A 14,820-nucleotide genomic window follows, 5' to 3' on the forward strand; every position below is an offset into this window, starting at 1 on the left:
ACAGAGATTAATAACAGATATGATTCGATGCAGAGAGGTCTATTAACACATAGTGAGTGAGAAGGTGACTGGAAAGGAAAAACTCGATGCATCATGGGAATCCCCGGCAGCCTACGTCTATTGCAGCATAACTAAGGGAGGATTCAGGGTCACCTGGTCCAGCCCTAACTATATGCTTTAGCAAAAAGGAAAGTTTGAAGCCTAATCTTGAAAGTAGAGATAGTGTCTGTCTCCCGAATCCAAACTGGAAGCTGGTTCCACAGAAGAGGGGCCTGAAAACTGAAGGCTCTGCCTCCCATTCTGCTTTTAAATACCCTAGGGACAACAAGTAGGCCTGCAGTGTGAGAGCGAAGTGCTCTAATAGGGTGATATGGTACTGCAAGGTCATTAAGATAAGATGGGGCCTCATTATTTAAGACCTTGTATGTGAGGAGCAGGATTTTGAATTCAATTCTGGATTTAACAGGAAGCCAATGAAGGGAAGCCAAAACAGGAGAAATCTGCTCTCTCTTTCTAGTCCCTGTCAGGACTCTTGCTGCAGCATTTTGGATTAACTGAAGGCTTTTCAGCGAGTTTTTAGGACTTCCTGATAATAATGAATTACAGTAGTCCAGCCTGGAAGTAATGAAGGCATGAACTAGTTTTTCAGCATCACTCTGAGACAGGATATTTCTAACTTTAGAGATGTTGCACAAATGGAAGAAAGCAGTCTTACATATTTGTTTAATATGTGGATTGAAGGACATGTCCTGGTCAAAAATGACTCCAAGGTTCCTCACAGCGTTACTGGAGGCCAAGTTAATGCCATCCAGAGTAAGAATCTGGTTAGATACCATATTTCTAAGATTTTTCAGGGCCGAGTACAATAACCTCAGTTTTATCTGAATTAAGAAGCAGAAAGTTAGCGGCCATCCAGGTCTTTATGTCTTTAAGACATTCCTGCAGTTTAACTAATTGGTGTGTGTTACCTGGCTTCATGGATAGATAGAGCTGCGTATCATCTGCATAGCAGTGAAAATTTATGCTATGTCTTCTAATGATGCTGCCTAGGGGAAGCATGTATAATGTAAATAGAATTGGTCCTAGCACTGAACCCTGAGGAACACCAGGGTTTTGTCGTTCCTCTGAGGGACACAAGGGGGTGCCATATCAACACATTCCAAGCTGTCCATCGATGGATGGGCGTCATGGTTACTGACATGTAGAAGTGATTAAATCGTGTTTCTTGACTTCCTGTCAGGTTTCTCGGGGTTTGTGTGCATGAAGGTCAGCTGCACGCTTTGACTGAGGTAAGACTTTTATTTTGTCCTCTTCATGCTGACAACATTTCCAGGTTTCCACAGCTACTCCTTATTCTCATTTGTCTCTCCTCCTATATTCATTTAGAAGTAGTGCAAAGACAACATTCAAAAGCAAGAAATGTTAAGTCCCATTTAGTGTGGCTCATCAGGGTCCCCGAGGACCAGGGGATTAAACCATCAGACTTCAAATTAGTGAGCAATCTGTTCAAACGTCTGAGTCCCACGTTTAACAGCTCTGTATGTGTTTGGGCAGCTTTCCTGCTTCATATATTTTCCTTAATGCAGTGAATGCTTACACTGGGTAACAGGTCTGAGGTTGGGCCACATGTTTTAAACTGTGTGCTGGGAAGAATCCCCTGACTGGTTTAGAGTGGGAGACATGGCACCTGTGATTTGAATTGGTCAGACCACAGGACAGTTTCCCTCTTGAGATAAATGAGCTTGCAGCATTTCTGGATCTTGCTTGTATCTGTTTGTGTTGGCTCACCCTATCGTCTCTTTCTGTGCAGTACATAAACGGGGGTAACCTTGAGCAGCTGTTGGACAGTGACCTGTATCTGTCGTGGGGAGTCAGGATGGCTCTGTCTCTGGATATCGCCCGAGGGCTGCAGTACCTGCACAGTAAGGGCATATTCCACAGGGACCTCACATCCAAGGTACAGCACACGAGTCGCATACCTGCACTGATGAAAGCAAAGACAAAAATGAAACTTTTTAAATTGTACTTCTGTCTCTCTCATTGTTCTTTGTAGTTGTTAGAATGAGACTCTTTGAGGTGGTTTAAACTGTTTTTACCAGCTGTTGTTTGCATATATTCATTTCTCGACTGTTTTGCTGTTGCAGAATTGTCTGGTTCGCTGTGAAAATGCCACGTTCACTGCTGTGGTGGGAGACTTTGGCCTGGCAGAGAAGATCCCTGATTACAGGTGCAGGATGAATCTTTTCTCTCCTGAGCTTCTATAAATTTGATCAAAACAGCTGTTTTGTCTGTGTTAGAGAGCGTGGTCTGTTTGTGCACAGGTACCTGAATGTGTCCCAGACATTAAAAGGAAAATGGAAACATTGTAACCTGACAGCTGAATAACTTCTATTAAAAAGTCAAATCCAGTGATTCTCCACTCCAGCTCTGATCGTTCCCACATTAAAATAAATGGGACTTAATATTCAAACGTTATATTAATTTTTTTCATGTATGATCTACAAAGTGATTATTGGCAGGATTTTTTTAAGTGTGATTAGATAGATCATTAAGAGCATTCACATTAGGCTCCTAATGACGGACCGGCCCTGGTTTCTTTACAGTGATGGTTCAGAGAAACAGCCTCTGGCCATTGTGGGCTCTCCGTACTGGATGGCCCCTGAGGTTCTGAGAGGAGAACTTTACAACGAGAAGGTGAGCGTCTTTGGTTCTGTAAAACTGGAGTACAGTATTAGAGTGTAATCTTTGACACATATTGTGACCCTTCTTCCTTTTATTTAATTATAAGCATGAACTCTTTACTCGGTACGGGCCAGTGGCTAATATTAGCTGAACTGTCTGGATTCCTCGTGTTTGTCTTATCCTCTGTTTTCTCTTCTTTTTTATTTTAACTTGTTATTTTGAATATGTTGGTATTTGTGTTGTCTTTGTGCGTTTGTAGAATTGACAAACACAGGATACTGAGTGACCAGTATCCTTTCACACAGTTGCATATGATGGGATGGGGCTAGCTTACAATTGTGCTAACTGTGTGCTGTTACTAGCAGCTGCTACAACAATGTGTAACAATAGGAACATTTCTCAGTATAAGCAGCCAAGAAAAGCCACATAATGTTGTGGCAAATCCACTTAGCCAAGAAAAATGGACCAGACATCAGTTATAGAAGCGATAGTCTTTATACAGTGGCTTGCAAAAGTATTCGGCCCCCTTGAACTTTTCCACATTTTGTCACATTACAGCCACAAACATGAATCAATGTTATTGGAATTCCACGTGAAAGACCAATACAAAGTGGTGTACACGTGAGAAGTGGAACGAAGATCATACATGATTCCAAACATTTTTTACAAATAAATAACTGCAAAGTGGGGTGTGCGTAATTATTCAGCCCCCTGAGTCAATACTTTGTAGAACCACCTTTTGCTGCAGTTACAGCTGCCAGTCTTTTAGGGTATGTCTCTACCAGCTTTGCACATCTACAGACTGAAACCTTGCCCATTCTTCTTTGTAAAACAGCTCCAGCTCAGTCAGATTAGATGGGCAGCGTTTGTGAACAGCAGTTTTCAGATCTTGCCACAGATTCTCGATTGGATTTAGATCTGGACTTTGACTGGGCCATTCTAACACATGGATATGTTTTGTTTGAAACCATTCCATTGTTGCCCTGGCTTTATGTTTAGGGTCGTTGTCCTGCTGGAAGGTGAACCTCCGCCCCAGTCTCAAGTCTTTTGCAGACTCCAAGAGTTTTTCTTCCAAGATTGCCCTGTATTTGGCTCCATCCAGCTTCCCATCAACTCTGACCAGCTTCCCTGTCCCTGCTGAAGAGAAGCACCCCCAGAGCATGATGCTGCCACCACCATATTTGACAGTGGGGATGGTGTGTTCAGAGTGATGTGCAGTGTTAGTTTTCCGCCACACATAGCGTTTTGCATTTTGGTCTCATCTGACCAGAGCACCTTCTTCCACATGTTTGCTGTGTCCCCCACATGGTTTGTGGCAAACTGCAAACGGGACTTCTTATGGTTTTCTGTTAACAATGGCTTTCTTCTTGCCACTCTTCCATAAAGGCCAACTTTGTGCAGTGCACGACTAATAGTTGTCCTATGGACAGATTCCCCCACCTGAGCTGTAGATCTCTGCAGCTCGTCCAGAGTCACCATGGGCCTCTTGGCTGCATTTCTGATCAGCGCTCTCCTTGTTCGGCCTGTGAGTTTAGGTGCACGGCCTTGTCTTGGTAGGTTTACAGTTGTGCCATACTCCTTCCATTTCTGAATGATCGCTTGAACAGTGCTCCGTGGGATGTTCAAGGCTTGGGAAATCTTTTTGTAGCCTAAGCCTGCTTTAAATTTCTCAATAACTTTATCCCTGACCTGTCTGGTGTGTTCTTTGGACTTCATGGTGTTGTTGCTCCCAATATTCTCTTAGACAACCTCTGAGGCCGTCACAGAGCAGCTGTATTTGTACTGACATTAGATTACACACAGGTGCACTCTATTTAGTCATTAGCACTCATCAGGCAATGTCTATGGGCAACTGACTGCACTCAGACCAAAGGGGGCTGAATAATTACGCACACCCCACTTTGCAGTTATTTATTTGTAAAAAATGTTTGGAATCATGTGTGATTTTCGTTCCACTTCTCACGTGTACACCACTTTGTATTGGTCTTTCACGTGGAATTCCAATAAAACTGATTCATGTTTGTGGCTGTAATGTGACAAAATGTGGGAAAGTTCAAGGGGGCCGAATACTTTTGCAAGCCACTGTATAAGACTTCGAAAAAGGGGTGTACAACACAAAAACTGACCAACATCAGAGCAACATATCATAATGGCTTCCCGCAAAACTTTTAGTTAAATATGAGTAGCTTCCGTCTCTACAACAAAGGATTCTGGGAAATGAAGTCTTCTAATGAAAATAAGTATTAAATGCTCTTTTTTGGCAGAAAATGAAATCTATAATTAACAGCTCTCACTAAATATGTGGATGGCAGTAAATCATTTACCACATAACCAAAATGCTGTTATCAAAACAATAAACTGCAACAAAGTTACAACAAGTAATGGATTCAGAATTCAGTTCTGATTCCCCCTGAAACCATAAAAGCATGTGTGAAGTTTGAACTGTTTCTACAGTCTGTGGCTGAGCGTTCTTCCAACAGATGACCAAAAATAAAGGTCATTCCTTTCTCTTAGTTTGAAATGTTCCTTCTCTGAGTGCGACACCGTTCACCTAGTGCATGTGGAGTTGAGCTGGCAGGGACCCCAGTCAGAGCCAGACGCTGATAGGAAACGTATCGTTGCTGTTTCCTCTTTCAGCCACGTCGAGTTTGCAGTTAAGATGAAATGTATTGCAGACATTATTGTAAACATACAAAGCAGCTAACAGATCCCTTTGTATGTTTGTCCTATCCCCACCCACCCAGTCACAGCAGATTGCCACCAGAGCGTTGTTCTGTTGTAGGTTTCTTCCTGTTAAAAAGGAGGGTTTTTCCCCACTGTTGCCAAAGCACTGTTGCTCATAGAGGTCATATGATTATTGGGGGTTTCTCTCTATCATTGTAGGGTCTCTCCCTTATAATATAAAGCACCCTGAGGCAGTTGTTGTTCTGATTTGACGCTGTATAAATAACATTTTTGCAGCCCTTTGCCGTTGTGCCATCTTAGCTCTCCATGTCAGAATCAATGCACACATCATAGCACGTCATCAAAGACCTGATCAGTTCGTTTAAGTCAGGATCACAGATATCGATCCAAACGTGAGACTGGGGAAACCTTAATAAGGGCGACATTGAATGGATACTTCTACTTAACATTAACTGTACCAAACCAGCCTAACAACTTTCCCAGACAAACCTACTGTAAAATGAAATCTACCACAGTGTAACTCTGTCAATCGTAATGTCATGTTTGTGTAATTGCATTTAAAGTTACCAACCATTAGACTCTGCCCCCAAATTCTCCAGGTTGGGGTTTTATTATGTTAGTTTTTGGTCTTGGCAGACTTCATAGAGCTCATTTAAATGAGTTGGTTTCCTGGCTTTTAAGCTTAGTCCACACGTTTCCAATAAGGTTGATCTCAGGGCTTTGGGAATGCTGTTCCAGAAGCTTAATCTCCTATTTTATCAATTCCAAAAGTAGCTTTGGTGTATGTTTGTTATCCATGTTTCAACTGGTGAAGTTGAACAATTTGTTATTAGCAGGTTGTTTACAGTACAACTGGCAGCAAACTAGCTCCAGGGCATGATGCTGCCACCTCGACCTGTATGAGTGAACCCCTGCCTGTGTGGAAACATCACCTGTTTCAGAGCATATGGAACTGATCAAAGACATCATGTTCATCTGATGATGTTAAGAGTTAGTTTCATCTGTCTGGGTTTGAATTGTACTTCTGTATGAAATCTAGTTGGAGCCCTAACACACAGCCAGAACTAACGGGACCTCCTCTCTTAGGTGGATGTGTTTGCTTATGGCATCATCCTGTGTGAGATCATTGGCCGGATTGAAGCTGATCCTGATTTTTTACCGAGGACAGAGGTAGGAAATAAATCTGTCCACGCAGTCACACACATTCATACAGCACTTTGCTCTGTACCTTATCTGACATTCACACTCTGAGGAATGCAGTCGAGGAACTGGAGGTTCAGTGTCCTGTGATATGCAGGCTGAACACCAACCTGCCAATTAGTAGTCGGCCCACCTGAGATAGAGATACACAGGGTTAGCTCACGTATACCCAAAACCAGTCATATGGCGTGGGACATGTAAGACCTAATCCAGGCTAAAGATTTGACCTGAAACATTTTGAAACTGTGCTAACTCTCCCAGCTGTGTGTTTGTCTGTAGGACTTTGGTTTGGATGTGGATGCATTCGAGAACATGGTCGGGGACTGCCCACCAGCGTTCTTTAATCTCGCCGTGACCTGCTGTAACGTAAGTATACACACACTCAGTGTCTCATTGGTCACAAGCCAAACACGACCGGGAGCTAATGAAGCTTTGTCTGCATCCTAAAACTGTGGCTCTGTTCCTCTGTGTCGTCTCAGATGAATGCAGAGAGTCGACCCTCGTTCTCTGACATCGTCTTCACGTTGGAGACCCTGGAGAGAGAGGAGCAGGGAGAGACGCCTGTTGCACTTGGTAAAAAGATCCTTTTTATCTACTTATTTCTAAAGTTCTACTGTTCTGAATGTTTCACTCTCTCTGGGTCCTAGAGCAGGTTAAAGCCCGACCCACTGATGTGTCCCTGCAATGCTTTGAAGCATGTTCAGACACAGGCCGGCTACAGCTGCCATCACTGCCACAGCTAACCGTGTTTCATCCTCTTGCTGCGTTGTTGTTCTCATGTTTTAATCAACAAAGATGTATAATACAGAACTGCACATGCTTTCACCACTTGAGCCCAGCTGCCATGCTGCTGCTGAAAACTGCACTGCATTGGAGCGAGGCTGCTGATGATGTTAGGGATGCTAACATGTGCTAGCAAAAACTCGAAAAGTAAAAATCAAAAGTGAAAACTGAGCTTCTACTTAGTTTTATTTACTACAGCTGGATTCTGAACAAGGAGACAAAACTTCACCTGCTGCCTTTGATTAACCGTAAAGCTTTAACATGCGTATCGTTAGGCCTAAAGGATGTTTGTAGCACATAAATAAGTCACAGCTATATTTGTTGAGTTCTGGCTGTCTGAAACATACATGAAACTATGAAATTATAGCTCATATTTTTTTTCACATTGAGGAAAGACATTACAGAATAATAAACATCATAATTTGTACCTCGGTGTGCCTCCTCAAACCTTTATGATGGTCTGAATACTTTGAGACACGGATTAAAACAAACAGACCTCAGGGTGTTCTGACCAATGAAGCTGATGGATCAGCTTTGCAGGATGGAGCCTTGTCAGGTCTTTACACTGCAGACTGTTTTTCATACTCATGTATTTTTCATTTGCATGTACTTTACTGTACTTTTTGCCTCACTTTTGGGGCCGGCTCATTGGCCATCACTGGAGCTGCAGCTTTGGGCACTGTAGAAGAGGCAGGTAAAGAGCAGTTACAGTGAGATGATAACAGAAGACAACACACTCTTTTATTTGGAAGTATTATTTTCCGTTTTATCTATCTCTTGTCAAAAATAAAAAAAGAACCCAACGATGTGACGTTACCCTGTGAGTGACAGGAGGGATAATGATACCAGCGTAATAATAATGAGCTCCAGCAGAACGAGGCTGAGGACAGAGCAGCCATTCGCTGCAGCTGGTAGGAGGTGAGGGCAAAGAGAAGACGGAGGAGCATAGCGAGACCTTTTCACGAGGTGATGCCGCCTTGCCGCCAGTGAAAAAAAGAATGTTCTTACATGTTATGTTCTCTTTGTATTTTCTGTGGTTTGTGGCCTATCGTGCTCTCTGACTCTTGTTCCGTCTTCCGCCTTGTTTCCCTTGGTTAGAGCCTGTGGCAGCAGACGTCAGCCCGTACCGATGCCGGAGCTCTCCCTATCACCCTGCGGACCACACTCAGCTATGGCAAGGCTTGGCCAGGAGCCAGTCAGACACGATACCTCCAGGAAGCCTGCCTTCTCCTTTACTCGGGACCCCAGCAAGAGTCAACCCGTTCTCTCTCAGACAGGACTTAAACGGAGGACGGTGCAAACTGTTGGACACTCCCAGCAAGTCCGTCATCTCGCTGACCTTTACCCTACCTGCACTTCCTGACATGTGCACCTCCCCCCACCTTCTTAAAAAAGCGTCAGGGATGAGAGTGCCTCCAAGAAGGTGCCAGTCTCTGCCCTGCACCCCAGAGCTCAGCCGGACTGTGGCTCTGCCCAGACATGCAGCGGGAGAGGAAGAAAAAAAGGATGAGGACGCTCGAGAGGCGGCCATGAAGCATAGGACATGGGAGGATACGAAGGATGACACAATGAAGGGGACGAAGGTTTCAGAGAGAATACAAAGAAGGCTGCAGGTTGACCATGCAGACATGAGACATGAGCCAAGTGTGAGGAGAGAGTCTTTTGGAAAGGAAATACGGGTGGCAGAGGATCCTGGTTTTCCTGTAGAATTGGAAATGGTGTCTCTGGAGCGATTGGAAGAGGAAGATGACGAAGAAGAGGAGGAGAGCACAAGTTTTACAGAACCCATGGACTGCACCAAATCTCCTGAGGCAACAGACAGTATCCTGAACGCTACACCTGAAAGATCATTGCTCACCTCTACCTCCTGCAACTCCATACGGACCAAGGGCTGGCGGCTTCCCTTCTCGGCGCCTGCCTTGCCTCCTCTGCCACGACTGAACAACAACAACGGCTCAGGCCTGGTAATCAGTCAGCAAGTGCAGTGGGGTCGAGGAGGCCGCTCAAGTGACTACAGTGGAGCCCTGTCCTCGGACCCAAGGGGGCCCTCTGAGCAGGAGGAGGCAATTTCCTGTCCAGGCTGCTGCCTGGTAGGCCTGAGTTTCCCTTCTGTGTGCCTCCGTGGTTCAGCTGCCATACCTGCCCCCCACAGAAGGGCTTCGTTACCACGGCAGCGGCCCTACCGGAACCTCAACGGTACCATAACTGGTGGCAGCGCTTCCTCGTCAGCAGTCGCAACCAAAACATTGCTGTGTCACAACACAAATGGATTAGTGGGGGCGGGCCCCTCTGTGTCGTGTGAGCCCGGCCGCTCCCTGCCAGAAGCCCAGTCGTAAGAATCCTCGAAGGTGCTTGTTTTGAACTCGTGGCAAAGTGAAGTGGACAAAAGCATAAACAATAAATGTAGTGGGTACTCAATGCTTAATACTGACTCTAGCAGCTGTGCCACTGTAGCCTGTGCTAACATACTACTGATTAGAGCGCCATCTATTGGGCTGGAGGATTAAACACAACAATCTGTCACAGTGAGAAGCATGGTGGCATAAAGGAAGAGGTGACCAGGGTTCAGCTGCTTACTTTATTGCTTCCAACATTGTATGCTGAGCAGATCTATACATCTAATCAGTCAGGGTTAACATTACTGCCTCTGGGATGGTGCTCATTCAGACAGAGCAGCTAGTCTGGCTTACACTGAACTCCCATCTCCACTGAAGCAAACACGCTGTATGTGGAACTGGTTTCCAGACACATGTGACAAAGAGGGGCAGGCCTGACTGAATCCACTTGCCAACTGGGCAGTCATTGACCAATGAGCTAATCCTCCTTTTTGAAACGTGGCATAATCATCTTACAAAATCGATTCCATTTTTTATTCAGTATGACGTAAAATCGAGTGACTGAACTCGGCAGCAAAGTGCCTCCAGAGGACTGGAAATCTTTTTGCAACCACAGCTATCATCATCGGGTCCCTTGAGATGAATGCAGGTTTACAGGCACTTCCACATTGGCTTCATTTTTCCTAACAGGAAGCTACATCCATATTTTATACTGTGTCCTCAGTGATGAGTGACGAGAGCTAAATGGCTAAATTATTTAAATTATTTATTTACATCTCTGTATAGACAATTTCTAGATGTTTTAGTTTTCACAAAGATTGTGTCAATAATACATTTGAATTGGGAAAAATCAGAATTTCCTAATAAAATAAGTGTAAATTAGCTAACTGTGTTTATGAGTAGTAATTAATCAGTAAATGATTTATAACTTGGCATACTCCCTTGATGACACGTGTATCCTAACATTAATTAGAAACTTGAAATTTTCATGTGCAAGCAGCTGATGTCACACCTTGTAGGACTGTAACGTCTCAAATGCAAAAAGTTAGATGTTGGTTATCCATCCATCCTCTTATACTTGTCAGGGTCGCTGGAGCCTATCACAGCTGTCTTAGGGCAAAGGGCAGGGTACACCCTGGACAGGTCGCCAGTCTGTCACAGGACAAACACATAGAGACAGACAACCATTCACATTCACACCTATGGGCAATTTAGAGTTACCAGTTAACCCAACCCCACAAACTGCATGTGTTTGAAATGTGGGAGGAAGCTGGAGTATCCGGGGAGAACCCACGTAGGAAGACCCCGGCCTGATGGTGGAATTGAACTCAGGACCTTCTTGCTGTGAGGCAACAGTGCTGCCAATTTTGATAATAATATTATTAAAATTACCACCTTCTTTTTTTTTTTAATCCAGACCTCCATTTTCTGCAGAAGTCCAAAAGATGAGATGCTTATGCTCCCAAGTGCCTTGCTTGTTTTCCCTTCCTAGTGCCAACACTAGCTAAGGGTAGCTTTGAAGAAACGGCTCCTTTTTGCTGCTCCCTTATTAACCAGGGGTCGTCACAGCAGATGGCTCTGTGTTTCTGATTTGGCAGAATTTTATACCCTTTATGAGGCAGAGATAGACTGTACTCTTGGTCTCATACCAACAACCATTCACGTGTTAGGCAAATGTGTAAACCACTACCTATAGAGCTGCTGGTGCTAGCTTAGAAGTCAAATCCAGGAATGTCAACAAACATCAAGGTCTTCACAAACTTCACATAAAGACAAAAAAACCATTGATGTAACTTCACATAGTATTTTGCTAGTGACAACAGCAAATTAGCTGAGGCTAAACAACTAGCTTTTATACTTAGTAACAAGAAATTTGGCAGGCACGCTAACGTGAGCTAACATTAGCTAGATGAATCTTAGTTCTGTCTCACAAATGTAAACTCTGAAACTACTGTCAGTATTCTACTGCCAGGGCATTCAGTTTATAGTAGGAACATTTGTTTTTTCTGTCTTTCCTCTGGTTAATGTTAATCAGTACTAGCATTCCTGCTAACATGTGCGAATTGCAAGCTAACCCATGTAACAAAATGCTGGTTTGATTTGGATAAGGATGAATGATGCATTCAAACTCCCAGGGCTGATGGTAACTTAGCTGAACTTAACTTAAAATTACTTTATCAGCTTTAGTAACTAAAGCATTTGTTACAGCTGGTTAGTTTTTCAAATTACTTTACCAAGGAATGTGATTCATAATCCTAACCTTACTACTAAGTTATGTAGCCCATTTCTAGCATTGGTTGCCCCAAATGTAGTTTTCATGATGCTGATACTCAGGTATAGAATATATACTAGCCTCTATTAGTTAGTGTGATGCTGGAGGATTATTTGTATATCCAGACCTACATCCCTAGCACTGTGCACCACTGGAGTATGGTCAGCTGCAACCATTATCGTTCAGTGTAGGGCAAAAATTCATGTTTGCATTTCTTCAAACTATTCTCACTAACTTGGACAGCACTAATCCCTGCAAAAGAGTGTTGGAAGGGATTGGTTTTCTGCAATTTATACACACCGATCTTTACTTTATATTGTATATAAAAGATGGATGAAGCAACTGTGATGTCAACCATTGGTTTGTGGATTCTTCATTTTAAAGCCTTTAGCTATAGTGCTTTGGCTGGTGCCATGTTGATCCTTTGGAGCCAGACGTTAGCATATTTAGACCTGAGACTTTTGTAATAAGATATCAGCTAAAATGCATAGATGCGGTGCATTGATACACATACTTGCTAATTAAGAGGCTATAAAATATTAGAATTCCAGTCACTAAAGCTGGAGGATGAACTTGTGATACAGTCTGTACCGCATGATCATTTTATTAGCACGCTCACAGCTGAGAGGTCCAGTGTTAGTGACTCAGCTGGGGGAAGTAAGGTCGAACAGACAGATACCAGCTACAGCCGGTTGTGTCAGCACATAGTGAAAGCGACCTTACTCCTAACATTAAGCCTTAATAAAACTGGAGTTATTCGGAAATTCACTTGCAATATGGGTAGGAGGGTAGGAACGATCCATAGAGACCAAAATATTTGTTTGCTTTTATGAATAGTTTCCAAACCATTGTCAAAAAACATTTGATGTGTGGTTGGTAGATTTTGAGTGTGGTGACAAGCAGATGGTATAAAGAATGAAATGTCCACATGCTGTGAGTCAGACGACTGTAAGAGATTTAGACGACGTATATTATTACAGAAAAGACTTAAACCAGGATGCTCTTTTAAACTGTGTTGTAGTTTTTGGTGTGGTAGGGAGGAGCTGTATTTGTACACCTCATTTTGCTGACATGTAAAGAGGAAGTTGAACTTGCGTTGCAGCTCTGATGCAGCATCCCTGATGGAAACAGTACAGCGCTGCTACGGAGTGGACACAAACTGAAAGATGTGATGAGCCTTACTGCTCCCAGCAGTCTGGACGCAGGAAGATAACCACATGCTTTTGATTTTGTGTGACAGTAGCTGACGGGGGAGTATTTATAAAGTTAATAAAGATGACCTGCTTCCTACGTTTTTTTTTTTTGTTGTTGTTGTTGTTTTTTTTTTTATAGAAGTACCCGTTTGTGTGTATGTGTGATTGAGATGGAGAGACTGGTATTTGTTGAAGGAAGAAGCTCTTCATTTAGATTCTTTATTTTTGCACTTGAGCGTGGAGCACTTTGCAGTAAGACACCAGGCTTCTGTTAGATGGGGCTTTATTTAAATCTGTGCTACAGCTGATTTTTTTTATGTTTATCTGTGTGTGCATGTATTTCTGGCTCAACAAACTACCCAGCTTTCATCAGATATCCTCCAGTGTATGTTACTTATCTACATGTTCATTTTGATTACACTGTTGTAACTGGAAAACATGAAACCGGTATGCATATTTATTATACAAATCATTTCACACACTGTGTGTGTATGTGCTTTGGAGCGAAAGGTAGAGTGATGTATACTCACAGGATAATCTTTTATCCCTTAATTTCTTATCTTATTTCCAAGTTCTGTTCCTGCTGTACAGCTAGAAACGTGTGTGCAATCATCTGGTAATAAACAAATATAACTGTGGATTCTTTGAGTGCTGCTTTTTAACCTTTGCTTTGGGGAGATGACATAGTGACTCCTGGAGGTCTTTAAGGGAAAAATAAGGTCTTAAGATGTTTTGGAGCCTATACAAATGTTATATGTCGATATGATCTGCTGGAGGCATGGGAGGTTTTGCATCCAGCAACATTCACTCTGGTTGTTTTTAGGTAATAAACCAAAAACCGGAAGAGTTCAAATTTCTTGGAAAGCCTTTTTTTGTTGGTCTCATAGGCTACGTTCACACTGCAGGCGAAAGTGCATCAAATCCGACTTTTTTGACCCTATGCGACCCATATCCGATCATGGTATGACAGTGTGAACGGCACAAATCCGATATTTTCAAATCCGATCTGGGTCACTTTCGTATGTGGTTCTGAATCCGATACATATCTGATGTTTTAGAAAGCGACTGCTGTTTGAATGGTCAGGTCTCATTAAACCCGTTTTTTACATCACTGACACAAGACAGACGCCAATTATCAGCGCCAGAGAAGACATCGTGAACGCTTCCTGGCCATCCACTGTAGATGTTAGTGAAACTGTTGGGAAGACAACTTTGGAGAAACGTGAACATTTTATTTGTACTGTATAATCTGCAGATTCTGACAGAAATCTGCAACTATCCTTTGAAGCACCGCTCCTCTAAAACAGCAATAAGGATCATTATTAGGCCAAATGTAAATAACACAATAACTTTATAACTTAAAGCAAAATTGGGAAACGTAAAGTCCGAAACAAGTCTTTATATTAAGGCCGTCAGTCAAACAATACTGTTGGTCTGGGTCTAAACAGAGCGCGTTGTGTGGGACGTCTTCTTTTGCGCATGCGGGCCGCTTTGAGGGTTCACACTAGAGCGCGTTTGCTGTCGCATTTTATTTGTAGTGTGAACAAGCAGACAAAAAAAATCGGATTTGATCAAAAAATCGGAATTGAGCATTAAGACCTGCAGTGTGAACGTAGCCAAAGTGCCTCATACTCACATTTTCTTTTTCCTGTATTCTCAGTTCATATAA

At 43.0% G+C, this 14,820-nt stretch overlaps 1 protein-coding gene across 2 annotated transcripts in view; it reads left to right on the plus strand.

Annotated features, from left to right (window-relative positions):
* Positions 1–14,819, plus strand: part of tesk1a (testis associated actin remodelling kinase 1a) — a 30,766-nt gene extending 15,947 nt beyond the window's left edge. Inside the window, exons 4-11 of one of the 2 annotated variants that reach the window (XM_063475624.1) lie at positions 1,241–1,289; positions 1,811–1,957; positions 2,145–2,227; positions 2,604–2,694; positions 6,454–6,537; positions 6,847–6,933; positions 7,047–7,140; positions 8,449–14,818. In XM_063475624.1, the coding sequence (XP_063331694.1) occupies positions 1,241–1,289; positions 1,811–1,957; positions 2,145–2,227; positions 2,604–2,694; positions 6,454–6,537; positions 6,847–6,933; positions 7,047–7,140; positions 8,449–9,686 (1,873 nt within the window). In that variant the 3' untranslated portion in view covers positions 9,687–14,818. Of the gene's footprint in view, positions 1–1,240; positions 1,290–1,810; positions 1,958–2,144; positions 2,228–2,603; positions 2,695–6,453; positions 6,538–6,846; positions 6,934–7,046; positions 7,141–8,448 lie in introns of both variants that reach the window. The other variant, XM_063475625.1, reaches the window with a different exon arrangement.
* Position 14,820: the final 1 nt, after the last annotated feature.

This window comes from Pelmatolapia mariae, linkage group LG6 (genome assembly GCF_036321145.2).
Source record: "Pelmatolapia mariae isolate MD_Pm_ZW linkage group LG6, Pm_UMD_F_2, whole genome shotgun sequence".
Lineage (NCBI taxonomy): Eukaryota > Metazoa > Chordata > Actinopteri > Cichliformes > Cichlidae > Pelmatolapia > Pelmatolapia mariae.